General features: G+C 41.0%; 2 protein-coding genes across 5 annotated transcripts in view; both read left to right on the top strand.

The window, feature by feature from the left end:
- The window catches only part of TUBB6 (tubulin beta 6 class V), a 154,381-nt gene that overhangs the window by 18,883 nt on the left and 109,107 nt on the right, over nucleotides 1-26,391 (top strand). The window lies entirely within an intron of this gene.
- GNAL (G protein subunit alpha L) overlaps nucleotides 1-26,391 on the top strand; it is a 194,842-nt gene that overhangs the window by 163,514 nt on the left and 4,937 nt on the right. For all 4 annotated transcript variants that reach the window (XM_061357432.1, XM_061357435.1, XM_061357436.1 and 1 more), the window contains 6 exons: nucleotides 15,601-15,655; nucleotides 18,385-18,458; nucleotides 19,327-19,385; nucleotides 19,624-19,744; nucleotides 20,985-21,115; nucleotides 23,186-23,253. In XM_061357432.1, the coding sequence (XP_061213416.1) occupies nucleotides 15,601-15,655; nucleotides 18,385-18,458; nucleotides 19,327-19,385; nucleotides 19,624-19,744; nucleotides 20,985-21,115; nucleotides 23,186-23,253 (508 nt within the window). The remainder of the gene's footprint in view (nucleotides 1-15,600; nucleotides 15,656-18,384; nucleotides 18,459-19,326; nucleotides 19,386-19,623; nucleotides 19,745-20,984; nucleotides 21,116-23,185; nucleotides 23,254-26,391) is intronic.

The raw sequence follows: 26,391 nt of genomic DNA, 5'->3' as shown, positions 1-26,391 counted from the left end.
ATGGCTTTGATTTTGATATATTTCTATCTATCTAAATTGCTCCTTCCACAATTTTCCTTGTACTGCTGGGTTCGGAGATGCTCCGTAAATGGTGTAAATAACAAAGCAAAGCTCTTCAACGTTGATGCAAGCGTGTGTGTTTATATGTAACTAAACATGCTGTGTAGCTAGCTGGGGCAGGCCTGGTCATGGGAATGTATATTCTGGGGAGAGTAAAGAATGAAATTCATCTTGCCATTTAAAAGATGGTTGGGTGCTAATCTAGGTAAATGGTTTTATTAACAGTTACAGAGAAGGAGTAGAGTAATTAACGTACGCACTGTCTAAAAATGGTGGGTTGTGGGTTTATGTGAAATGTATTTTGTTTCCTTCAGAATGTTCCATCTGTATTTCAAGTCATGTCCTAAGAATTTTCCTCAGTTTGCTGTAGTTTTACAGTGTTGTTTTTGTTTATCAGTATTAATCTATTGTTTTCTCATTACATCTTTTATTCTATTCCTTACCTTAACAACTGTAGGTCAAGTTTTCTTTTATAATTGGTTGTTTTAATAGAAACTATGATGCCATAGTAACTGGCTCCTTTCAAAATCTTTATTTCCGGTCCCTTGTCAGATTGAATTATATTTTCAGCGTTATGCATAGGCATGTCCTTGGCTTTCAGTGTTTATATGGTATCTGTACTAAATTTTAATTGTAGCCAGCTTATTACCAGAGTTCTGGTGATAATCCGCATAGTAGTGTTCGAAGCAGTAAATACAGTCTGGTTAGGTTACCGATCTTGTTCTCCTGTGTTCTACTTCCAGGCACCTTTCTCTTCTGTCACATTTAAAGATAAAGACCATAATCATTCAGATTCTCAATGCAAATAAATGTTACCTTAAAAACACTTTTGAAAATAATATAGGTGTGGTGGGAGTGTAAAGGAGTGAGATCCTATATCTTAATTCACTTTTCTGGTCCTCTTTTTATTCTCCTGCTATAATTAAGCAGGACATGGATGTTGCATGGTATTATATTCCTTGCCAGAGCAGAAGACACTTCAAGGTGAACTGCTGAAGAAAATCAGTTACATTGGCAAAAAAAAATCTGCATGCAAAATTGAAGATACCTCACAGCACTTGCATGGCTGTTGTCTCAAAGGACAAGTTGGCATTAATGATGGTGACTTATGACCTGGGCATAGTACTAGTTTTCCTAATCATTTCAACAAATCAATATGCAGGTCTTGCTTTTTAAGGCAGTGTGTTGCCAGGGGCCCCCTCAGCTTACAGACCAGCCCCTGCATTGGTGTGGCAGATATCATCTGTGGCAGTTACCAAACAGGTAGCAGGCGCTTCCTAGAAAGTGAGTTAGTTTGTTCCTGTGTCTTCGTAGGATCATCTACATTGTACTGAGTAGAAGTATTAAGAGCAGTGTGCCCCACTAGGAAGTAAGTCTGGATCCTGACTTGTTCTGGTGGCTTGATGGAGGTTGCAAAGGAGCCTGTCAGTGCTGGTGTCACACTGTACACTGACAGTTCCCATAGATCAGGTGCTGGCAAAACCATTGTTACATAAAGTGTTATTTATTACGTTTAATATATCCTCTGTTAGCATGCTACTGGGAAGACAGAAGAAAGGGCTAATGATCTGTATCTAAAGCTGCTGGATATTAGAAAAATCTCTTTACAGGTTACTCTTAATAGCAAGATAATTACACTTGTGGAGAATGACACAGGTGTGATCATTCCGCAGAATAAAAAGCCACTTCTGTACTTGCAACATGCCATGCAGTGTCATGTGTTGTTGGACTGCAGTTCTGACTGATGTTCAGAGTTGGGCTGCAATGAGCAGAGAGCAGGGTCTCAGTTTACTTTAGGGGAAGGACTTTTCTTCAAGCTCCACGCATCAGAAATTTTGTGCATGTTACTGATCTTTTAGGCATATGAGAAGTCCCATTGAACTCCAAAGTCTTGTTGCATTCAAGAGGGTTACTTATATCCTTTAAACTATGTTTGTGGGTATCAGTAGAATCAAAGCTTTTCTTGCACTGAATTCTTAGTCTCTTTTTATATCTGAAATATTCTGAATCATTCTAAGAAAAGAAAAAAATGATACAGGAAAGTGCAAAGCTTGCCCCATAGTCGGAATATCTTGCCATTTGTGTTAGTTTTATCTACATGTGTTCTGCAGTTACTAAAATTCCCTCTTACCTGCTTCTGTGAGAAAATAAATCACCTTCAGTTTTGAATAGGTCAGCAGTTTTCAATACACTTTTAGTGTGCTTCAGATTAATTCTGGTCATCACTTCTTTCCTGTTGATACGGACTATCAGCCTACATAATGTCCACTTCTTGTTTGGAGGGGCAGAGGTGGCCTGGGACACCCGCAGAGTGTCATGATGGAGCCCATCATACAGTTTCTCAGTGCTGAGATGGGAAGAAACACAAGCAAAAGACATAAAAAGCAGTTGGAAGCATCCCCATTTCCTCACTTCTGTGATTTGGCTTCTGTCCACGTACTGTTTTGACACCAGATCTGCTCAGAAGTGTGTTGCCAGTGCCTGAGCTGAATTTAGGTCAGAGCAGCCCCAAATCTGACACGTAACCAGTAGATGAAGATGTATGTCTTAAAGATACGTGGTTGTTTAATAGTTACACTTCTTTGTTTATTTCCCATTTGTTCTAGGGTTTTCAAGGGTTTGTGCTGAAGGTATTAGAAATACTTAATAAAGCACTGAAATTTAAAAAAACAGAAATAGTTCCTTTAAGTGTGAGCATTGCTCTTTGCCCTTTGATATGAGTAGCACTGAGACCTTCTCAAAAGAGCATCATGTAAATGGGTAAAGTATCAGCACCTGCTGAATTAAGGAATGGCTTCTGCTTTCAAAATACCATGTTGTGTTGTAAATGTGTACTTTTTGAATTTACTTAAAATTTTTTGTCATTGTGCCCTCCATAAAGTAATTATTTTTCTGAGGGATGTGTGAACTTCTGGTGCTTTGAAGTCTAATGAGTGATATCCTGTTGCAAGACAGACATTTGTTAAGGGCAAGAGATCAGTATTTACAGTGCCAGTGTCAGGCCTGGATTATTTGTAATCTAATTAAGAAGGTTGCTAACAATTTGAAGGGATTATAAGATTAGCAATTATCTGTGTGTTTATTTGATTAAAATAAATGCCCACAGATTTGGCTGCCATACCTGTGCTCTGGTATTTGGGATCAGAAATCCTATTTAATTGGAAGTAGAAAACCAAAGAACAACAAAACTTTGTGGTTTGATTCTGTTTCTATGATGACTTTAATAAAATGTCTAGTCTCTAATTAATCTTCTGTGCTCTATGTGCAGTGAACTACAGAGCACCTCATTATTGAAAACCATTTTGGAGAAAGGTTTTTTGAGGTTGGGTTTTTTTCCTTTTATTGCTCTTCTTTTTTAGGGAATAGAAGAGCATTTTTTATTTATACCATTAATTTAAAAATTCCAAGTTCCTTTTTTGAGGAATTAGAAGTCAGAGACAGTAATTCTGTAGGATACCCTTGCACAGAGCTCAGGTTTTGTCTGTAACTTAGCAGTTTAGGTCTGGTATCACTTAGTGAAGCTTTCCGGATTTATTGTTTGAAAAACGTCCAACTCTGTGTGATTGAGAGTTAAATCTCATTGTGGAGCCAAGATCCCAGAGGCTAAAGTGAAAGATCCTCATTCTTCTTCACACCCTACTTTAGATCCTCTTGGCTCTACCTCCTGAGGGCACTTGCTCTCCCAAGTAATTATATGCGTTAGGATTTGGTTTAATGTGGACTTTCTGGTAAAAAAGGTCAAATCCTTAGAGGCAATCACAAAAGTAGTTCTCGCCCTCAGGACAGGTGCCAGGCACACTCCTGCTCAGAGTATTTCCCAGCATCTGAACCCCAGTGTCACACACACAGTTCGATGGAAAACAATTAATTTGGTAGGACTTCGCAGTTCTAGGAGCTCTCAGGTCTGAAGTGGGAAAGAGAAAGCAGGATAAATACACATCTGCATTTCTCCCTGAAAATACAAAACTTGTACCTGTCCTCACAGCCCTACCACAGGATGACCTGCCAACATACCGCCAGCTCTACATCATTCCGTAAATGAGTGAGTGGTGATTCCGTAACTAGAGAGCAAATGATTCCTGCTTTTCGTTTCCACAGGCTATATGCAAATTGGGGATGGTATTTTTAATCTTCTCTTTAAAAGAAGAAAGAGAGAAATGACAACATTTTGAGATCTGAACTGACAACTGGCTTTGAGTTTTTGACATTTATGCCTTATTTGTATATTCCTTGTCAGCCTTCTTCAGCTGCTATTGCATACATCTTCCATGTTTTTTCCTCTAACTGTAGGGGTGGAGAAGACAAATTGGGAAGTTCAACTTCCTTCTCGGTGCCTGTTTTGAGAGCTTTAGAAGTTTTCTAGGATTTAAAATTGGCTTCATTGGATTTTTTTGATAAAGTGAGCTTTTATCAGTCTTCTGACCTTCCTTGCAGATGTGTACATTGTACAAAGCAGCAAATCCTATGAAGCGGCAGGGCAATTTTTCAGCTGTAAAGGCCAAAGTTGTTCTCACAGTAGCACCGTGATACCCTAAGGGATGATGATGTTGGCTGTGATCTTGCAAGGAGCTGCAACTGCCAGTCTTCCAGGTGGCTCCACAACAGGTCCTTTAAGCTGGCTCAGGTGCTACTGCTGTATTGCAGGACCAACACAGCATGCCCAGTGCTGCTCAGCCTCCTTCCCAAGCTTTTCTGCCTCAGGCCATGTGCAGGCACTGACAGTGAGCGTCTCAGCACCAAGTCTACACAGGGAGCAGTGAGGATTGCCTGTGGTGCTGAATCCTCTGTTATCAAGAAACCAGAGACCTTTGCTGGTCTTTTGCCTATTGAAAAAAGACCCATTTGCTCCAGCTTTTCATAAACCAGACCCCAGAATGACAAACCACCTGTTGGGAACAGGGTGGAGAGATTAAAAACATGAGTGTAATATAATCTTTAAAGTAACTTGAAGCAAGACATAATCAGGTTGTTGCATAATTGTTTTCCTCGTTCCTCAAACCTAAATCATTGTGTTGTTGTTTTAATAGTACAAATGCACTGTACACTGAAAAAAAATTGAGGAAAGTTGATGGGAAGGAAAAGGAAGGTACACAAAGTACAGCGATAGGAATGCTTTTCACAAAATGTATTAATAATAAATGTTAGTGTTGACTTACTGTCAAATGTACAAGTAGCTGGGTTGTAGGGCTAGTTTTGAGCACTAAGTTTTATAACCCTTGTTCTGTTTAAATAGCTTGTAACTTTTAAATGGAATTAGGCCAATTATTAGCAAGTTGGATGTGGTCACTCTATCCTTCTTCCTTACATTTTTGTAGTAACAATTCATCCCCTCACTTCAGCTCCATGCCTACCTCCAGCTGCCCGAGGAAATCACTTAGCCAAGCTGTAGGTGTTATGACCAATTGCTTGAATACATTCAGTGGTTAAATATATCCTGTTCTAAAATGTGCACAATAATGGGGATTTAATAAAAACATTTCAGCAGCATCATTTGTAGATACAGGAATTTTCTCGTGAGTCTCATGGTTATGTCCAGCATTTGTTTCCACAGTGCTAGACCTCTGCTTGATGTTGTTCTTATTTTCACTTGGTAATGTCTAAGGCAACTGATCATGATATATATCTGATACTCTGTTTCATGTACAGCTCCCAAAGTGTGTTCTGTGTGGGAATAAGAAAGGTAACACACCTGTTCTAGATTACAAGTAGGGCAGCCCTAAAAATTCTGGTGCATGGCATGAATACATTTGGGAAGAGCAGGCTTTGAGTCCTTCCCATCAAAGGTGAAAGGTTACTGTGTCTCTTCACTCTGGTAAAGGGAATGCAACACGTCTACCTCTGAACAATTGGTGATCGTTGGGTGTTTTGGGGTCAAGTGCTCTGGAACCACTGGATGTTAGTCTTCATGATCCTTCTGTCCCTTAACTCCTGAGCCATGACTTTTTGTCCCGTTGTATAAGTTTTCTTGCCTTGAACCTTGTCAAGGCACTATCCTATTCCAGTAACTCTTGAGAATATGCTGGTGAACCTCACAGCATCCCTGCACATTGAAGGGATGCTCATAGAGTCTGTGTCCAGCATGACCTTTACCTTTTGTGAAGCATGCCCTTCACACAAGGAAAAGAGGTATGTAAGTGCAACGCCAGACCTGGGACAAGGCATAAGAAGTGTAGAAGAGAAATGATCTGCAACTGCACCTCATAAACTTCAGTAAGGAAAAAGAAATGTTACCAGGTGCTCTGCAAGGACTGCTTTAGCACTTTCTGTGTTCGCAGTGTGTCGGAAGCTGGTCACCATCCTGACTTCTCTGTAGAGCAAATTCTTCAGTTTTCGTAATTTTCACTTATGACATACTTCATATCTCACATGCAGAAAACTTCTCTGGTAGGAATACAAGGAAGCCCTTGTATTCCTCAAATGGTAGGTTTGTATAGGAACTCTAGACCCTATCTCTTGGAGACTCTTAAGACATCCTCATGAGAGCTGGTTCTGTGATCTGAATGTTAAGCCTTGGAACTAGTGCCAGTCCTCCTGTCTAACCCCAGGACTCCAGCCATGTCAATTCTCTGGGTCATGTCAACACCTGGCAAACATGTGATAGGTGAAAGCAAACATATGCTCTCATTTTCCTCGGGATTTTCACACACTGTTCCTTTCATTTAAGTGTCACAAAAAACGTGTAGATCTGAAAACAGTAATGTACAGGCATGTGTGCTTTTCCTGGTCAAGGTGTTTGCCACTCTGAAGAGTTCACTTTTCTTCATCTGGGTTTTCTGGGGGCTACTGGCATCTTCTTTTTTGAATCATCTGCTTTGACTTTCAAACATGAAATCTCTTTGCAGCAAGTTCTTTTGCACTGAGCTTGGACTGGTGCCACTGGTAAACACAAACTTCTCGTGACTTCCTTTTAAATCTGTTTTGTTACCTTTGCTTCTCCTGTTTGGAGATTTTCTGCTTTCTCTTTTATCAGCCTCCTATATAAAACTCTAGTCAAACTGGTTTTTCCTTTTTGGCAATCACTGTAGCAGGCTTACTATTCCAAACCACTTCCACTGGTAATCTTTAATTCACAACAACCAGTGCTCTGCCTAACCTGGATTTTGCATTCTTCAGGGCTCACCACACTTGGTGGATTTTGCGTACACCAAGAGGATATCCAAAGTGCAGCCATTTTTTGTACACTAAGAGGATATCCGAAGTGCAAAGCCATCAGCCAGATGTTTAAGTTGCGCTGAAATATTTTTTCCATATCACAGCAAGATAAACCTGCAGGTAACAGGAAAAACTGTATTTGCAACATCTAGTGAAAATACATTTTGCTAGCTTGAGACATTTCCTCGCAACCTTGTGGTATATAGCTGGTGCTTGTAAACCTGATGCATTTTACAACTCTGAGTATTATTGAGGCCTTTTCACACAGTTTGGCTTTCTGGATCATAAAAATCCAAGTTCTTTTTGAAGAATTCAGCTGAAGAGATGGAGGTGAGATCTTCTATGCACTTTAGTTAGTGGGACATAAACCCAAGGTTTTGATCTACCATTCTGGCTAAAGGCACGTACTCCAGGTCCTGATGGGACAGTTGTGTTCTGCCCATGTATTTCATCTGATATTTCAGGTATTATCTGCTTCCCTTCCAGCAACAGTCTGTGTAGGTGCTAGGTGTTAAACAGTTGTTTCATGTAGACTGTGGATAAAGAGATCCTAGCCTGCCACGAATCAGCTCACAATGCAGCCAGGATCCAGATCTCTCTGGATAATGCAATATGAGCTTTCTGCTTTCGGGTTATTTTTTAGTCCTCTGTTCAGAATTACACTTGTAATTGCAGAATGTGCTCCCGTGTAGCCTTTACATTGCAGAACTAAAATCTATGCCTATAGAAACATTCCATGCGTGTATCAGTACGCATTTAATTATTACCTGCTTAGGACTATCCTCATGAGGAAGAAGACAGTTCACTGAAGTCAGTGAATTCAAGACGGTGTGAATGTGGTCAGAAGGAGGGTCTACATGTGCTCATCTAAGCTTCAGATTTTATTGGCGCTTCATTCTTAGTCTGTTTTGCAGCCTCTTGCAGACCTCTTGCACCCCTGGGAATAAAACTTCTAAGCACACACAATAAAAAAATATTGTCACCTTTAAAATAAATAAATAACCTTTCATCTTCTTTCTCCTTCTGCCCATCTTCCCTCTTCTCTGAGATCCCACATAGCAGAAGTTGCAGATGATGAGTCTCTTTTCTGCTGGAGCCTACTAACCTTTCTGTGTGAGCAGCAGTTTTCCAGATTGAGGTCTTAGTCAGTGTTTATGTTAAGAAGAGGGTTAATGATGATCCCTGTAGGCCTCTCACTCGGAAGGCAAAAACATCTGCTAAGCCAAAAAGCGGCTAGTTTGCTAAATTTAGAAGGAAGAAATGCATTTCCCAAAATTCACACCGCTTCTTAACAAATTTAGGGAACTGGTAGGGACAAGCAGTTGTGGAAGTCATGCAGTTTGTTCATTCTTTAGTTTAGTTCATGTATTTTCAATTAAAAAAAATATAATCAGATTGCTATTATCAAGCAGAAGGGGGGTACAACTCACATATTAAATGTTTTATGCAGTTGAACTTCTTGTGCATTTGTTTAGGTTAGTAGCTGGACACATGCCAAAGCCCATGAAGCTTAGCTGCAGTACATAGTGAGAGAAGACAACTTAGCTGTGGAGAAAGTGAGGTGTCTGCTAGGAAACATTCTTAACTGGGCCCATAGACTGAGAAAACTCAAATTTTCACTCTTTCTTTATCCCCGCCAAATGCGCTCCTGATTGCTGCGGGAAAGGATAACCTGGTGACTGGTATACGAGCCCTTGGTTGCAGCCATCATCGTCTGTCTTAGCTTATAAAGCCTCAGCCAAAGTAGTCATCTGTGAATAGGGTTCAAACTACAGTTTTCCTGCTTCATGGGATTGCCAGGGAGCATAGTTTGCTGCTACAAATGAAGCATCTCATGCTGGCTTTGCTCTTGATGACTTCATGGTAGCTGAGACCACAACAGTCAGCAGCCATGGCCAGGGCAACAAAATGAGATGGGTTATACACTTCCCTGTCAAGCTGCTGAATTCCACTGGCAGGCATATGGTATGGACACTGGGACAGCAAAGTGCCCTTTACTTGTGTGTCTAGCAGAGAGCACCATTTCTGGCCTGAGACCCTTCCCAGTCTTATTGCTCCTCTCCCTCTGAAGCAAGCTCAGAGTGGCCAGTGCTGCCTTGGGGAGACACAGCTTCACCACAAGCTTTACAGCCCAGGATGCCACATCCTGGCTGCATATCTGCTGTCTGTGTTCCCCAGTGAGCTGGTGAATGACCCACCTCCAGCTGCCTCCTGGCCGCATCCCCCCTCACCCCAAGCAGAGAGCTGGCCAAGTACTTTAAACCACAAATCCTCAAACTTTACTGGCTTGTTAACAAGCCAGGGGGGTTCAGGCATGACTGTACTTTGTTCTCTCTCTTAGCCTCACATTTAACCTCTTCATCTCCTGGCACAACAGTTGCCTTGCTGGCAAGACATGAGTTGCAGGTGGGTGAAGGTGCAGATAAATCCCGGTGGTTTTTTTTTGTAATCCCCAAGCAGCTGTTTTGCCAGCCCTGGGTGAGACATTGTGAGGTCTCCTGGGAGGTTGGCAGGTCTTGGGAAAATACAGCTTTGACAGCTGAAAAAAGGAGAAGCAAGGTAAGTTCTGGTGATCTTTATTAAATTCAAGTTTCACTTGTATTTTAGCAAAATCTCGGGGTGAGATCCAGCTGAGCTTCTGTATGCAAACAGGTTCCAGAGAAGATGCCTGGGATGGGATGCAGGTGTTGGGCTGGGCAGAGGCTGCCCCCTGCAGTCCCTATATAAGGGAGTGCAGGGAGGAGGAGAACATCTCCCTGCTGCCTGCTGTCATCTCCCTGCTTCCATATGTGTCACAACCTTGATATTGAAATAAATGCTTTTTAGCTGCCAGGAGCAGAAGGGAGGTCCTGAGGATCTTAGCAGATACCAAAAACATGTGACAAGCAATATCAATACATAGATTTCTAACCCTTTTGAAAGAAATGCTCTGTTACAGTAGGCTGTATTTCAGCATTTGCACTGGATATTTTCTTTGTAACAGGTTATGCAGCACTTGTCATTCAAAACTGGAGAACAGCGTAGGTGAGCCGGACTGGATCCAAAACAGGTTTCCGTCCTTCTCTTCCTCACTGTGCCTTTGCTACTGTGCTTACTCCTCATGGGAAGTGAGTGCAGAGTGGTATAGAGGAAGAGAGGATAAACTCCACCAATACATTGTAGCTGTGTTTAAAATACAGTAACTTTTTTAATTTGACAGAAAAATCCTTAGCTGTTAAATTTTACCATCTTCTGAGGGATTTCTGCTGATATTTTTGGCAAGTTACTTGGGAAAATTAATCCTTTCGGGGTTAGAATAATACCGGGGGCTGTTTTCTTTGTGTCTTTCTCAGTTACTGGGAAGTATATCAGAATAACTTGAGATTGCTTGAAATGCAACCATAGAACCTAAGGTATTCTCAAAACCAGAAATCTGTAGTTTCCTATTTCAGATATTGTAGGAAAAATTATTATTACAGGATTGTAAACCTATAGTTGATTTGAAATATATCTATTATTTATTAATTTAAAATATAGAAAGAAATAGGAGAAAAAGAATTTCAAATCCTGATGTTGTCCCTGGTAACTGTAATGGGGAGGAGGGGAAGGTGTATTTTCTATTTCAGCTCCCTAGAGACCTGGGGTAGGTGTTCTCATTCTGAAATGTCTGCCTCTCCCGTGACTTACTGCCATCCGAAGAGGATGGAATTCAAAAGTCCTACTCCTGGATGGTTTCATAGAGTAGATAATAGGCTGCTGGGTTTTGAGCCTGGCTGAGGAGTTCAAAGCTCTTAATTGTCCATCAGAAATGTGAATGTTTGCTGACCCTGACAACTCCAAGAGGATAAATTTGAGATTCCTCAGTCTTACAGAGAATTTATACCCACAGCCTTAAAGAGTTGCCATGTTACGTTTTTCTTTTAAGGAGACAAGCATTTTGACATGGGTTTGATTTCGTGTTTTCCACAGCAACAAAGCCGTTGGAATGTTAGGGTGAGAGCACGCAAAATGGTTGAAGTAGATGAAGATTCGTTGTGTAGTTCATTGTATTGATCTGCGGGTTTAGCACGTCGTCTTTCCAATTCATTGGATGTCAAAATGCACTTACAGATGTAGCATAGTATTTTTTCGTGTCTGTCATATTATTCTCAAGACATGATTTTTTCCTTCAATTGTGATTTTGTTTGTGGGGTCAGAATATTTATACAGAACCACATAGTGATTTACCCAGGGAGAAAAGGATTTTCATGTACGATTACCTCCCCTTTATCTGTGCATTTATGGATCCTTTTTTCAGAAATTCTTATATAGCTGGTACTGCTGCTCAAATTGCCATGGCTTTTACAGAGAATAATGCTTATTGATAGTTCCCACATGCACTGGCAGGCACATCTAAAACCTGTACTTTTGTGTTCACAGCTTGCATAATACAGGATTTAGAGATCGCTTGTCAAACTAAGTGTCAGCTGAGTTTCCTAGGAAACTACTGAAGATATTTATAAAACTACAGATCAGCTTAATAACAGATATAATAATGTCAGTAGCTCATGATTTTTTTTACTTTATCAGTCCATTTTTCCTTAATTTGTTGGCAAACCAAACCACTGCATTTCCAAACTGATGACTGAAGACCTTCCTTCCAGTATCTTGCCTCATCTGTTTAAGAAAACAAAAATAGTAGTTCATGCTGTTCCATGTAAGGAAATGTAGAACACCCTACTGTAAAACTAAGAATCTAAATGTCATAAAATTATCAGACTGAATCCTTTATAAATAAAAGTACAATTGTGAAATAGAAATATAAATATTTTATCATATGTTACAGTTTTAGTCACAGTTGAATTGAACGCGTGAGTTTAAAGTTCATTGCACATGCATGCAAAGCAATCACTGCAGAATTAACATAAATTCCAAATACGGGTTTCTATAGAAGCAGCATAAATAGCAGACCTGTCAGTATTCTAAAAAGGCATAATTCTGTGAAAAATAATTTTATCCCAGGACTGAAAAAAACAGGATCTAAAAAGAGAGAATAAGTGACACCAGTGTCCATTTTTACTCATTTTTCTACTATTGTGTTTTCCTCACGCTGATTCTTTGAGTAGAGACAGGAGCGTTGCCACAATTGGGAGGTATCTTCCCACTTCAAGCACTTTACATTGAAATTTTAGTCACATAAATTTAAAATTTGCTGGTGTGTATATATATGTATGCATATAAAAGAATGTATATTATGCCAGAACATAATTATTAGAGGCATTTAGGATTAGTAGAAATTAACGGTCTTTAGAAAACAATTTAGGAAAGTGATTCTAGTTTTCCCATTCTAATAATGCAGTAATGGGAATGAAGTAAATGTATTTAGTAATGAGGCAGTACTCACTCCTTATCTCATCTGGAATCCATTACTTGTACCTACTGTGTACATTTGCCTGTCAGAGCTATTTTTTCATACTGTGCTAATTAGCCAAGTAAGGAGCTTATATGAAGAATATTCAAGAACCAATTTTCTTTCCAAAATGTAAGAGTATAGCTTTGTGTGTCTCAGTGTCTAGAAATCTCAGTGCACTTTTAATGTAGTTGCAAAAGAAATACTAAGAAGCCTGTCCTTCACACACTGAAAAGGTTAATTTTCTGTAAAGCTACAGAGTTAGCCAAATCTTAATAGTGGCTGCATGTTGATTTATTGGAGTTAGCGATATCATTGCTGCTTGACACAGTGGGGTGGCAGGTAAAACCTTGTAAATCATTGCATTTATTTAATATAGATCACATGTGGCCAGCAACCTTACAAGCATAAAGCATTATAGCTGCCATGTCAAGTGATGTTTTTTTAAGTGCATGTTATTTCTCAGAGCACACTTTCTCTTAACTGTAGTGTTGCAGTTCAGGATATTTTAAATGGATCCTTTTACCAGGTGGGGGCTGACAATTTCTCAAATGAAAGACAACTTGGGCTGGTACATAGGAAATCTAATTAGGACTTATCTCATTCCCAGCCTTGCCATGGATTATTTGCAGTGTAACATTGCGTTACTCACTCCTCTGTTCCTTACCATCATTTGCCTGTTTGGATCGAGCAAACCTAACAGCCAGCAGCCTTCCTGATGTGCTTGTTTTATAGGTGTGAGAGATATGAATTGGTACTAAATACTGTGTTTAATCATTTTGGATAAATTCTGCCAACATGACCTTGGTATGGGGAAACAAGATGTATCATCTCTGATTTATACATTACTTCCAGAAGGAATCATTCTGCAAGAAAAACGGAGGTTCACCATGTCTTGTGAGATTTGTGATGAGCTCGTATTTGTGCAGAAAGACTCGCTTCTGCCTACACTCTTAACCAGAGCCCTTTCTGTGTCAGCCGTGGCTGAGCAGCATTGTTTCCCCTGACTTCCACGCATTTATCGATCCTGAGCTTACGGTGCCCACAGCGGTTGGCTAGCTCTCCCTCAAGATCCTGCCCATTTTCTGCAGGCTTGTTCAACCTGCTGGTATTGCCACTTCTTACTGCACTCAAGAGATCTGGATTTACCCCTCTACTGACCTTTTATCCTGTTGAAAAGTGCATCCTTCCAGGCCCATTGGATCAAGCGGTTAAGAAACTGGAAAGAAAACTTTGAAATGGACTTTGAAATACGGAAGTGTTGCCTCAACAGCTGCATTAAGGAAAACTACTCTGTATTTAGGAAGAGATTCAGCTCAGAGCCATTTTTGGTTTGGGCTTTTTTGCCGCCTTTTTCCATCTTGTGTGCTGCAAGCATGAGATAAGAGTTGTATTAATGATAGGTGGGTCATTTAAAAATACATTGCTCTGCTCCAGTGTCTTCATTACCTGTGGGAGTAACTGTATTTAAGCTTTGCTTAATCAATACTCTCTAGGGGATGAAAATCACCTGACCAAAGAGGTCATTCTGAATATAGCTGTAGCTATATTCATGGTGATGGTAGCTGACTATAAAGATGTACTTTTGTATCTTTACTTGTTTATGGTGGCTTTTGGCAGGGCAGAAGTTTTTGTAAAAGATGCTTTTTCATTAGTTTGTTGAGCATAGTTTTGTTAAGAGGCAGCCATCGTGTTGTATTAAACAGTGGTGTTTTGAACAATACGCTTAACTGTCATACCTTGATCATCCAGAAAGAAAAGCTGGATATTCTAGCTGTAGATAGTTCATTTTGTTTCCTTGTTATAACAATGGAGGCTCAAAAAGGAAGAGTAGTATAAGCAAATATATATACAGGGTATATTCTTTTCCTTTCAGTTCATATCCGTGGGAAAGCGCTCTAACAGTTGCAAACAGGCTTTTAGGGGGCATTTTTTCAACTGGTCAGTGTGTGACCCCATGTTAGCAGTGAGTCACATTGTATAGTCAAGAGTTCATGGGGTGTTTTTGTCTTTCCCACTGCAGTTAAGTAAATGCCACATGCACACTCAAGTAAAATGAGGAAAAAACTTGCCAGCTGATAAAGAAATCTTGATAATATTGTAGCAGGATGAGTCAGCTGGTGGGATATTCACTGCCAAATAGGAAATAGCAGTGCAGAAATTCAAGAAAGCTTCTGTCACACGGGCAGTCTGGGGAAAATGAGTCTGCCAGGCTCACATGTAAGAAACGTAAGAAATGGGTGGAAGTCAGAACAGAGATCCTGCCTATTTTAGCTGTATCTATAAAAATCACATTTTTATGTCCTTAATACTGCCATTCTGACATATTCTGGGAAAGAATTAAAGCTTGAAAACTTTTTAAATACTTCAGGAACGTGGTTTCTCCCCTTTTTTCTGGTTCCCTTTTCTCTTGTTCTTCCCTGCAGCTGTAAGGTTTTATTTCACTTTATCTCACCAAGTTTTGGCAACATAAAAAGTTAGACTAGTTAGCTCCCACTTCATGTCAGCTTTGCTTTCCACTACTTATGCTTTAGTTGCAGTGTGTGGGGCAGCATGTAGGTCCAAAGCTATTTGTATGTATTAACAAGCATCGCTGCAACATGGCTGAGACTATAGTTAACATAACATTATGCTAAATAAAGGCAGTCCTTCACCCCATTTTCTTTTTTGAACCCCAAAATCTTTTTTATGCTTAAACAATCATATGATGGTATGACACAGGTTAGTCTTGGTATTTTTTAATGGACCTCCAAAATTATAACATTTAATTGTATTTGGACCACTTGTGCTACATCATAACAGTAAGTGTAGAAGTGCTGTATTGAAACAAAGTCTGGGTAAAAAGGTGTTTGGCTCAGGAAATGTAACTTCAATCAGTGTAACTAAATCATGGGACTCATACCTTTACCACTGGATTTACGTTTTACTTTGCAACAGGAGTCTAAACCAGAAAAACTAGCGAAAAGTGTTACACTAGACAGTATTTTCAGTCTCTAAGTGCGTGTTTGTTTTTCTTTCAGCTTTTTAGAAAGAATTGACAGTGTCAGCATGGATGACTACACACCTACAGATCAGGTTAGTATAACTAATGGGGTAGGGTCTGAACCAAGACTCCTATTCAAATGAATTCTTTATGTAATTGATTTTAGTCCCAACAGTAGCTGAAACAGAGCTTAATGTACAATATCAAAATGCAGTCTAGCAGTTTAAGTAGTGGATATTCAAGAAGAAGAGGCTTTTTTTATGGTGCAAGCTTGTCTTTTAGTGTTGCTGTATGTAGATCGGTGATTCCTGTAATCTCTTCTTCTTTTCCATTCTGCATCCTGCAAACAAAGTGAAGGAAACAGAAAATATAAAAACCTATGCTTTCCCTCACCAGCCTTTGCTACACAGAAGCAGTGTTTATTTCAATGGTGGAGGTGATGGTAACCCAGAGGGAGGCTTCCCCTGTCCCTCAGAAGGGCCCTTCAGAGGCAAGAGCCTACAGTGGATTCTAGTATCCAAATCCCAGGAGAGCACGAGTGGCAGCAGCAGACCTTGTGGACTTCTCTGCGGTCTTGCAGACACCTTCTTTGAAGCCTGTGCCCATCTCCTGTGGGCAGGGTAGTTTCTATTTAAGCCTTATTTAAAGACAGTACACTTTTCCCCAGATGTTGATAGAGTACTCTAGTGACATAGTGATGTATTTCCCCAATACATCTTGATAGAATTCTCTAGTGACAAAGACATTCAGGAAAGTTAATGCTGAAGTGGTGCAGCCTTAGAGTAGTAAAGGACTTCACCATGGTGCACAGCTTCGGCTGCCTTCCCTGCACTCAGGCTGTGTTGTTCCTTCAGCAAACTTACTCTGAGGTTGCTATTTTTCAGTGCTGGTATCCCACCATCATCTGGTAGTCTCAGCCAAGATTGTGTCATAAACTGCAACTATAGGTGGCAGAAGAGAATCCCTGCACTGGATAATTCAGTCTAACCGTGTGGGGTGTATATAACAGGTGGATGCTCTTAAAAAAATGCATTTTCCAAATCTCATTTTACAATCAGGGAGTGAAATTCAGAGGAATGAAGTGACTTCCCAGAGATCATATAAGGAATTATGTGGAGCAGAGCCTGTTCCTTCAGACCTAGTTAAGGTCTATAGCCACAAATCTGACCATATCCTGAAATAGGAGGCAGTAAAAAGTAGTATGCGTTGTATGAGAAGGTGAAATGTGTATAGTTGACCCAATATAAGATCAATTATTAAAGCCCTCAAGACATTTGCAGACCAGAGCAGTAACTCTGGGATTTACTTCATCCAGACCTGATGATCTGATTGTAGCATTGATATCACTCTGCTGGAGAGAGAAGTCAGTGAAGCAAAGCTTCATTTTTGCTTTCATTATTTATGTTAGTGTTGGCCTGTTTGTTCTTGGGAGGCACAACTCTACCTGGAGCGGTCATTCATCATCTAGAAATCTTTCCTGATACTTCCTTTGGGAAGAAATGCCTTATGTCTCCAAAGATCAGAAGTATTGGTATTTGGCAGGCAGAAAACTTCTGCTCTAAAGCTCTCTTTTGCTTTTGGATTTTCATCCTATTATACTGGATCAGTTGTCCTGCTGAATTACCTGGTAAAAATCACTATTTTCCTTTTTTCCTTTGCTTCCTTTAATTTTTTCCACCATCCCCAAATAATGACTGACTTCAACAACAAATAAATGTCAGCAAGTGATAGAAAATGACATTAACAAATAGAATAACTAAAATAATTAAATCATTGGCCTTCAGCCTGAGTTCATGCAGCTCCCAAAGCAGCCAAGGTTTGCCAGCCACCACAGTACTTGAAGCAGTGGGTGGTAGGGTAAGGGAAAAAGCAAGCTGTGCTTGGACTCCACACTGACTGCCTCCTTTCCTCCCTGCTTCCCTCCCCAGCTTCCTTGCATGGCAAGGAGAGCTAATCTAGACCAAGCAGCCCTTCCCTTGCCCCAGGAAGAGAATGCTTTCCAGGCAGTCAGACCTGCCAAGGGGTGGCTGCTCAGGGTGTCTCATCACTGCCAGACAGCCAGCAGCTTTCTCCAGCCTCTGGTATAGTTCTGCACCCACTGCCCAAAGAGCAGTGCTGGATAGTCAAGGTTAAAAATGCTGCTGGCGATGGTGATGGCACATGATTGCCTGAGGTATTCATCGCAAATTGCTTCTGCCTACTTCCTCTTAAGAAGCAAGGAAATCATTATTTTTTAATTATTAAAAGAATGTTATTTAAGTTAGGAAGTATTGCTAGTTTGAAAAAACAGAAAGAAATGCCAAATTTATGTACAACTTAAATTCTGTTCCCCTGTGCTCTGTAATAGAGCTTTAATTACTCAGTCACAAGCTATTATTTCGATAGGATTCCTGTCTCATTCAATACAAAAGAGGGCAGAATTAAAGTTGCCTGGGCAACTGTAAATCTGGAGTTTTCTAACACTTGAATACTTGACTTTACAACATGAATAACATTTTTCTTAGTTTTATGTAACTTCAGAATTCATTATCCCTGTCACATACATAATTGTGTGACCATCAATAGCAGGTTTCACTGAGCAGCAAGAAGAATGGATGTAGGGTCTCCTGCTTTCTGAGAGTGCACAAAGCAAATCAGAGATGGTGTTTGCATATATCCAGTGTGTCAGTATGAACAAATGCAGGTTTACCAGCAAGTCTGATTGAACTTGAACATAATGTAACATTTAAGACTTTTCATGGAAAATAATATATCGTGCTTTTAAAAGCAGAATGAGGTTACAAAAATCCTTGCTAATCAGCTTCTGTGTTCTCATTTCCAGGACCTATTAAGATGCAGAGTGTTGACATCAGGGATTTTTGAAACAAGATTCCAAGTAGATAAAGTAAATTTCCAGTAAGTCTGTTAGTAATAATTTATGAATATTATGCTAATTTTTAACAACTTACTTCAGATGCCTGTGCTCATATATGCTTGGTATAGTAGCTTTCAGGTTGGAGTTGGCTTGTTTGGGTTTGGTTTTTTAGTTCTCTTACTGCAGGTAAGTTGCCTCAGGCTTTGCAAAAAGAGCTGAGATCAGTTATATTTGTTAGCGATGCTCTGTTGTGGGGTTGTGGCTGCTTTTACTAACTGGTTCGTTGGTATAGCACTGTAAACTCATACAATACTTTTGGGGTAAGATCTCGTAGAAATCAGTGGAAATGCTGCCATGAGTCAGACTTTGTACAATAAAGTGAGGAGAGTTAAACGTGCCCCTTCTTCCAGAGGGCTGCAAGCTCTGCATTTGTCCGTTTTACACTGTGTCTCTTTAAAACACCCACTATCGGGCTGCTTCCACTCTGTTGACCAGAAAGGTGGTGGCACTGATGAGGCAGAGCTGCCCCAGGTCTTCCTCCTTACAGAGACACACTCTCCCTGTTATCCTTCAAAATACTCTAAATCCTGCCCCTATTTGTGGTACAGTACTTCCAACCTTACATTGCAGCACTTCTGTGGGCTGGAAAGGCCAACATTTGCCCTGGAAAAGAGTGTATTTCTCATTTCATGGGTTCAGTAGCCTTCTCCTGGCAGAGCAAAGCAGGTAGAGCTGTGCAGCTCTGGGACATGCAGCACAGCATCAGCAGATCTCTGTCACCTTCAGGTGGTGTTTTACTATCACTGTCCTTGGCACTGTCAGATGTTTAAACTGAACCCTCGTGCTGCATGTTTCGTGTGACTTTCCTAGTGCACATAAGTGATATAACATCCTATGGCTTTTTAACAGCATGTTTGATGTAGGTGGCCAGAGAGATGAGAGAAGAAAATGGATCCAATGCTTTAATGGTAAGTAAAAATATTCTACATGCTTTACTTTGAGCTTGCTCTCTGAGGTGTGAGCAGCTTAGTGTCCATATTCACACATAGTGTGTCACTAATACATGAGTCCAGTGTTAGTGTTACTTCCTTCAGGTGTTTCTGGCAGTTTGGGGAGTAATGGCAGTGTTACCCCAAGGAGTATATGCTGGGGTAACAGAGATGTTATTTTCTCCCTTTCTTTCTTTCTTCTGTATGCTCTGCCCAGATGTCACGGCTATCATCTTCGTTGTGGCTTGCAGCAGCTACAACATGGTAATAAGGGAAGACAATAACACAAACAGACTACGGGAATCCCTGGACCTTTTCAAAAGTATCTGGAATAATAGGTAAAACATACCTCACTTCCCACTCACTTTCCCCAATTTAGCTACAGTTCAACTCCTTACAAAATAGGACTCTCCTTATTATATGATCAGATTGTTTATTCAGAAAATGCCCAGGTAGGGCCAGGTAGCAGGGTGTCCCCACGGTGCCTAGCCCTCCCCAGTGGGGGCTATGGCACAGGGATGGTGCACTGTTTTGCTGCCACTGCCAAAATGGTGCAGAGCATGGGGACAGCTTTGGAAGAACAAGCTCAGCGTGCCAGCTGCCACAAGGCAAGCAGGGGAGACCCCTTCCTGACATCACTGTGCTGCTCGGCCAAGACTGAGAGCATCCTCCAAATCACATTTTATCTCCTCCTCAAGTGCAGCAGCAGGAGCAGCTTGCTGTTGGCGTTGCACTCGATTCACTCAATACCCGCGTAGGCAGCCGCTCTCGTAAGGCTCGTCTCTGAGAGCGCTCAGCCTCTCTGCCTTGTGGGATGATATTTCAGATCTAATCTAATTGTAACTGCCATTAAATTGCCATTCTGCCACAGTGCATGTAAATTATAGTAGTGTAAACAAATAGCAATCTGAACAGGTTTGTGATAGAAGGTAAAAACAATATACAAAATAAGGTAACGAAGTTCTCAGCACATACCTATGAGGATGCTCTCCACTGGGAAGGAATTTAACGTAGAGAGAAGAAAGATGTTGAGCACAAGTCATAGTGATGGCAAGGTATTAATTTGGGGACAAAAGAGAGATTGTTTTCTTTTGATCCAACACATGTCATACAGTCCACCCTAAAAGGCGGGATATCCCTGTGAATGAACAGTAGCTAAGACAGAGCAGTCTGGGGGGAGGCAGCTTTCCAGCCTTTTGCTTTTGCTTCAGCAAAACCAAACAAAGTAGAAAGCAATGCCTGGTTTTGGACTGGGGTGCTTTCAGGAAGTGTCATCCATTTCCCAATTCAATTTCAAAGAGATAATATAGAAAACAATTTTTAAAGACTGTTCCCTGCAGTAATGTCTGCTGTGGTTTTTTGTGTGTATTTACAGGCCCTATAAACATACCCACTAGCACAGGTACAACCTAATTAAAACAAGAATTTAGGTCATCTTTTTTTTCTATTGCTAGAGGCTTCACTGTCTATCACTACTTCACTCTCTATCCATGCAGGAATAGCCAGTAAATTCTCTGTTGAAGTGATATGTTTTTCTTGTGTCAGAGCTAACACAAACATTTGGTTTGGTTTTGACAGGTGGTTACGGACCATTTCTATCATTTTGTTCTTGAATAAACAGGACATGCTGGCTGAAAAAGTCTTGGCAGGGAAATCAAAAATCGAAGATTACTTTCCTGAATACGCACATTATACTGTACCTGAGGATGGTAAGGTTTAAACCACAACAACTACACAGGGATTGGACCTGCTGGCGTAGCCCAGCCCATTGTTCCTCTCTCTGTCTCACACACGCAGACTCACAAGCATAGGCTTGTGCAAACTGTTGGTCAGGTAAGGAGCATGCCAACAGCATGCAGCTTGGAGATGCCCCAGCTCAAGCAGGGTCTGAAGAGGTTCTGGCTGTTGGAGGGATGTGGGGAAGACTGCTGGTGGCTGGCTGCAGAGCACCTGCCTTCCCTTGTTTTGAAGCAACCCACAGTCCAGGGAAAGCAGAGCTGGCAGGCATGTCTCTCCCTGACAGATGCTTCTGCCTGGGCTTCCTGCAGTGCTGAACTTTGTTAAGGATTCATTACACTTACTTTCTGGCCATTCTGCATCCTCCAACACTGTAAACTTCAGCCTTCCAAATACTGATGGGAAGCCTAGCAGACAAGAGGGAACTTTAATGGAGGAAAACCACATCCATAAGTACAAAAAGAGCTGTGACAATAGAGCTATTAGCACGGGTTTGGTTTCTTATCATTTCAAGAACTGCAATGATCCCTGCACTGCAATAGCATATTGTGTGAGTAGGCTCTGGTGTTATGCCAGGCAGAGGGCTTCCTAAACGCCTCAGGTCAGTGTCTAGCCAAAGGGGTAAAACTTGCCCTTCCTGCTCACTAGCCTCTGCCTACACTAACGTGATGCCCCTGGTGTAGTGCTTGCAGCCAGATGCTGGAATAGGCTTTCATTGTCCATTAACCATCAACAACAGCCTAAGTAATAGAAGTGAAGATGGTAATAATCTATTTTCAGCTTTCTTCCGGGTCTGGAATTTCAGGAGTATAATGCTGAGTTTCAGGTGGAGAGGATAAATAAATTGTCCTAAAATCTGAGTTTACCTGGCACTAGTTTTATAATGCTAAGGACTTTCAGAAGAAACCTTCTGTCACCATCACCCAAATTTCCCTCTCCCAAATATGATCAACATACATACAGAGTTTGGGTAAATGTTCAGCATTTTTTATAGTGAGCCAGTTGTCAGAATAAAGTAGTTTTTGGTGTTTCTTAGCAGGATTTAACATCAGATATCCAGACTGATCCAAAATACTCACACAGGAAGCAGCTCCCTATTCTTAACCTGTTCGTTTAGTCTTAATTTCAGCTGATATTAAGGACATGTCCTGTTTAAGGACAGCAGCACTGAACTCTCCAATGCTGCTGATGGCACTGTTGTCTACCCCTGATGCTATAGACAAAAAATACGTTTCCATGTTCTAATAAATTCTGCCTTTTACCATATTATAAACATCTGATCTGGTATCTTGGATGAAGAGAAATCACACTGAAGGGAAATGAAGAAGTTCTTTCTTCACTGTATCGTTTTTTACACTTATAGTTGTTACATGGCCTAGATAGAGATGACTTCATCTGCTGACATTACTGACTAATGAGTCTCTTACTTGACAAGAATTTAATCTAAGGACCCTTGATGGGCAGTATATCTAAGTATTCTGCTGACTTGGGGCCTGGCAATAATATATATAGATTATATATGTGTATACATGCATTAGATATATTCATACATATATATATTTACATATATATTAAAATATCTTTTGATGCTGTTATTCTTTTCAGGTGTAATCTTGGACTAACCATTTATAAATTCAAATTCCTGCCTGCAGAAGCTTTGTTCTGGAGATGCTGCTCTGCAGAAACCAAACAGCTCAGCTGCTTTTTCCAGTTGTATTTTCTGATAAGAGTCAAACCATAACTCCCACCTGTTTGGTATCTTTATGAACAAACTTGTGGATCTGAGTAATCCCCTTTATGATATGACCAATGACATTGTTGCAACGATTTCAGCAATTTTCAGGTTCCTAAAATACGTTGAATGCATGGTCAGGTTTTACAGTACCTTTCCATTGTAGGATTACCTATTGGGAATCTCCTGTGGATATTTAATGTAGTTTTGTGTTGAAGGACTGCTTCCTCCTTACTAGATCTTGTATTATGAAAAGCAGGTGACTGTTTGCTTTTCATGTTTCTGATGTCACTTATTTTTAATTGAACAGCAACACCAGATGCAGGAGAAGACCCCAAAGTCACAAGAGCCAAGTTCTTCATCCGGGATGAGTTTTTAGTGAGTAATTTTGGTCTTATGTGTGATTCCATCATAGGAAATACTGGCAGATGGTGTAGTTTATTTAGGGAAAACTGATGGGGTTTTGCAGAAAGCTAGAGAGGAGAATGTCTGGCAATTCTCTTAACTCTTTTCAGCTGTCCATCTTGCAGTGCTTGCACATTTTGATGCCCAGTTTTATATGAAGTCACCTGCCCTGCACAGTGTCACAGCAAGTAAGTGCTGGTGCTGAAAACAGTTGTGTGACCTCCTGCTTGTTTCCAGGCTCGGTGTAGGTGCCAGCAGCTCTCACTTTATATGCAGAAGGACAATGCCAATCACTATTCCCTTTGCCAGTTAGTGAGACTTTCTGAGGTTGTCTTTATCTGTAAGATGCTGCTGGCTGTTGCCTTGAATGTTTATTTTGTGTATCAATCCACTCCATATTTAAGCATAAAGGCTGTGTTTCTTTATCCTGCATTCCTCCAAGGGCTTTGGCAGTGGTCAGCTGGCAAGAGAGAATGAACAAAGTAGCCGATCTTATCTTTAAATAAGATTCCTGGTGTTCCAGGTAGGAGGTTTGCCTCACCCCAGGACTGGTGTCATGGCCCTGCTGAGGAAGCATTAAAAGTTTCCTGTCTGGTCACAGTTATTCTTGCAGTTAAGGTTTCCTCCAAAGCTGGAGCTGAAGGACTCTTGTCTACGTTTTGTAGATTCAAGCAGTTATCAGGCACACAGAGCTCCTGTTGGAAACAGAGGGCTCAATCCGGTATCACTTGAGTGAAATCATAGAATCATTTAGGTTGGAAGAGACCTTTAAGATCATAAAGTCGGACCATTAACAGCACTGCCAAGTCCATCACCTACGGCTTCACTCTACAGAGTTGTTCTCACAGTGTGAAGCAGTATCAGGGACCAGAACCAAAGAAGTTTATTCATCCCGCCCTTCTGGTACAGACCGTATGGAAGTATTTGAGAGAGGAAATTTAATCATTAGAATTAATAATTTTAAAGTAATGATGCTTTTACAAGTATTGTTAGGATTTAGAGCTGTTGCTGTAACAAGAAAGAAAGAAGCAATTATCTGTGTTCATACTTTGGGGATTTCCATTTACCATTTTAACCTTCTGGATTCCAAAGAAAAATGCCAGATTGTGCTGCATTAACATAGGATTTAACAAAGAAAAACCCTGCTTCAAGCCAAATATCTTCTGTGGTCATGCTGAAATACTGTGAAGCAGGTGACTGTATCCAGTTTGGAAGGAGGGTCCAATAGAAGCAAATTATGGGAAAAACCAGGGTGAAACTCCTTTATCTATTTTCAGTAGTCAGTAAAAACACATAAAGGGTGAGGTCCTTGCCTGCCATGACTCACTGGCGTTATAGAAAGAGGCCACCTACGAAACAGGCAGGGAGAGGAGGGTTGGTAGACATTGCAACCGGATAAAACACTGTGGGCTACAGCATCCCTTTGTACCACAGATACTGGGGCAGAAGTGTTTGGGCTGGGGCCAGCACCCGCCAGCCATCAGACAGCCCCTGGGGCTCAGGTGTGGGGCCAAAACACAGCCAAGGTTTTCCCCCTTTCCCCGCGGGCACCACAAGGTCTGGCAGGGAGCATCTCCTTCATAAAAAATGCTCATGTGTCTCTCTTCTGGGTTTGTGTTTGGTTTCTCAGCATAAAGAAACAAGGGGAAGTACTCATTTGAACAGTTGCTTTAAACTCTTAGGCTGTTTGAAATTGAAGTCTTGCAGGTGAGGTTTTTCTGCTCTGAGGAGTGGCCTGAATAACCTGGTGTGCACTGAGTAGTGAAGGCCATGCACGGAACCAGCGGGGAGGGTGAGGTGGATGAAGGCTGAGTAGAAACAGCAATTTCCAGTTTCATAGGGTCATAGAATCACAGAACGGTTTGGGCTGGAAGGGACAGACGTTAAAGATCATATTGTTCCAACCCCCTGCCATTGGCAGGGACACCTTCCATTAGACCAGGTTGCTCAAAGCCCCATCCAGCCTGGCCTTGAACACTGCCAGGGATGGGGTAGCCACAGGTTCTCTGGGCAACCTGTGCCAGTATGGCACCACCTTCACATTAAAGAACTTTATAATATCCAATCTAAATCTACTGTCTTTCAGTTTAAAGCCATTCCCCCTTCTCCTGACACTAGATCCACTTGTAAGAAGTCCCTCTCCAGTTTCTTATAGGCCACTTAGGCACTGGAAGCTGCTCTAAGGTCTCTCTGGAGGCTTCTGTTCAGGCTGAACAAGCTCTACTCTCAGCCTTTCTTTGTCGGAGAGGTCAGGCCCAAAAGGCTGAGGTTTCAGAGATGGGGTGACAGAGGGTACAGGGGAGGGCTCTGATGTCCTTAGCCAGGAGCAAGGAAGATAAGGGGTATATTTTCTACCTATGGCTTTCTTTGCTCTGCTTTTTACATTTCTTTTAAGTCTCTTCATTTGCGACCTTTTCCTCGTCCCACTTTGTTGCATTTTCAGACATGATTCAGAGAAATCTGGTTTCATTCATTTATCATGGTAGTGGGATTGCATAAGGTGTAGGTATGTGTGAAAATCACTACCATGGTGCTGCGCCCATATTAAAACTCTACCTGGCTGTGGGCACTGGTACTGGCAAATTTAAAGCATGTAATTAGAAGAATTTTGGAAGGAGGTTAATATAAACATATTTCCAACAGCTCTTGGTGCACAGTAGCATATGAGTATGAGGAGGGCAAAATGTATCAGCTTCTGATTTCAGGATTGATGTGCAGCTTTAGGTTTTAGCAGTATCCCAGGGGATATTACGATTTCCCTCTGAATGGGTGCTAAGTAACACTACTGTACAAAATGGATTTTGAGTAGGGGTGAAAATACTGCATTTACCTTAAGATGGGAGAATCACAGTGCTGTTGGGACCAAAAAAAACTTACTGTTTTGAAAATACAACCTTTGGCGTGCCTTACATGTAATTGTGTGTCACCTGTACATTGTGAGCAACTTACTACATTAGTGGAATCAGGGCATGACAAACACAAGACCTTAGTGAAAGAACACTTATTTTACTGAAACACAAGAAAAAGAGGGAACGTGGGGTGGGGTCAGTAGAGTGATGTGCTCCCTACTGCCCGCATGTAGGTGGCACTGAGGGCGTTCATACATTGCCC

The sequence above is a fragment of the Neopsephotus bourkii genome, unplaced genomic scaffold (assembly GCF_033783945.1).
Source record: "Neopsephotus bourkii isolate Nb327-2 ecotype Australia unplaced genomic scaffold, CSIRO-AGI_Nbou_v1 NB_894, whole genome shotgun sequence".
Lineage (NCBI taxonomy): Eukaryota > Metazoa > Chordata > Aves > Psittaciformes > Psittacidae > Neopsephotus > Neopsephotus bourkii.
Note: the sequence above shows the minus strand (reverse complement) of the source record. Positions and strands in the feature narration are given on the sequence as shown.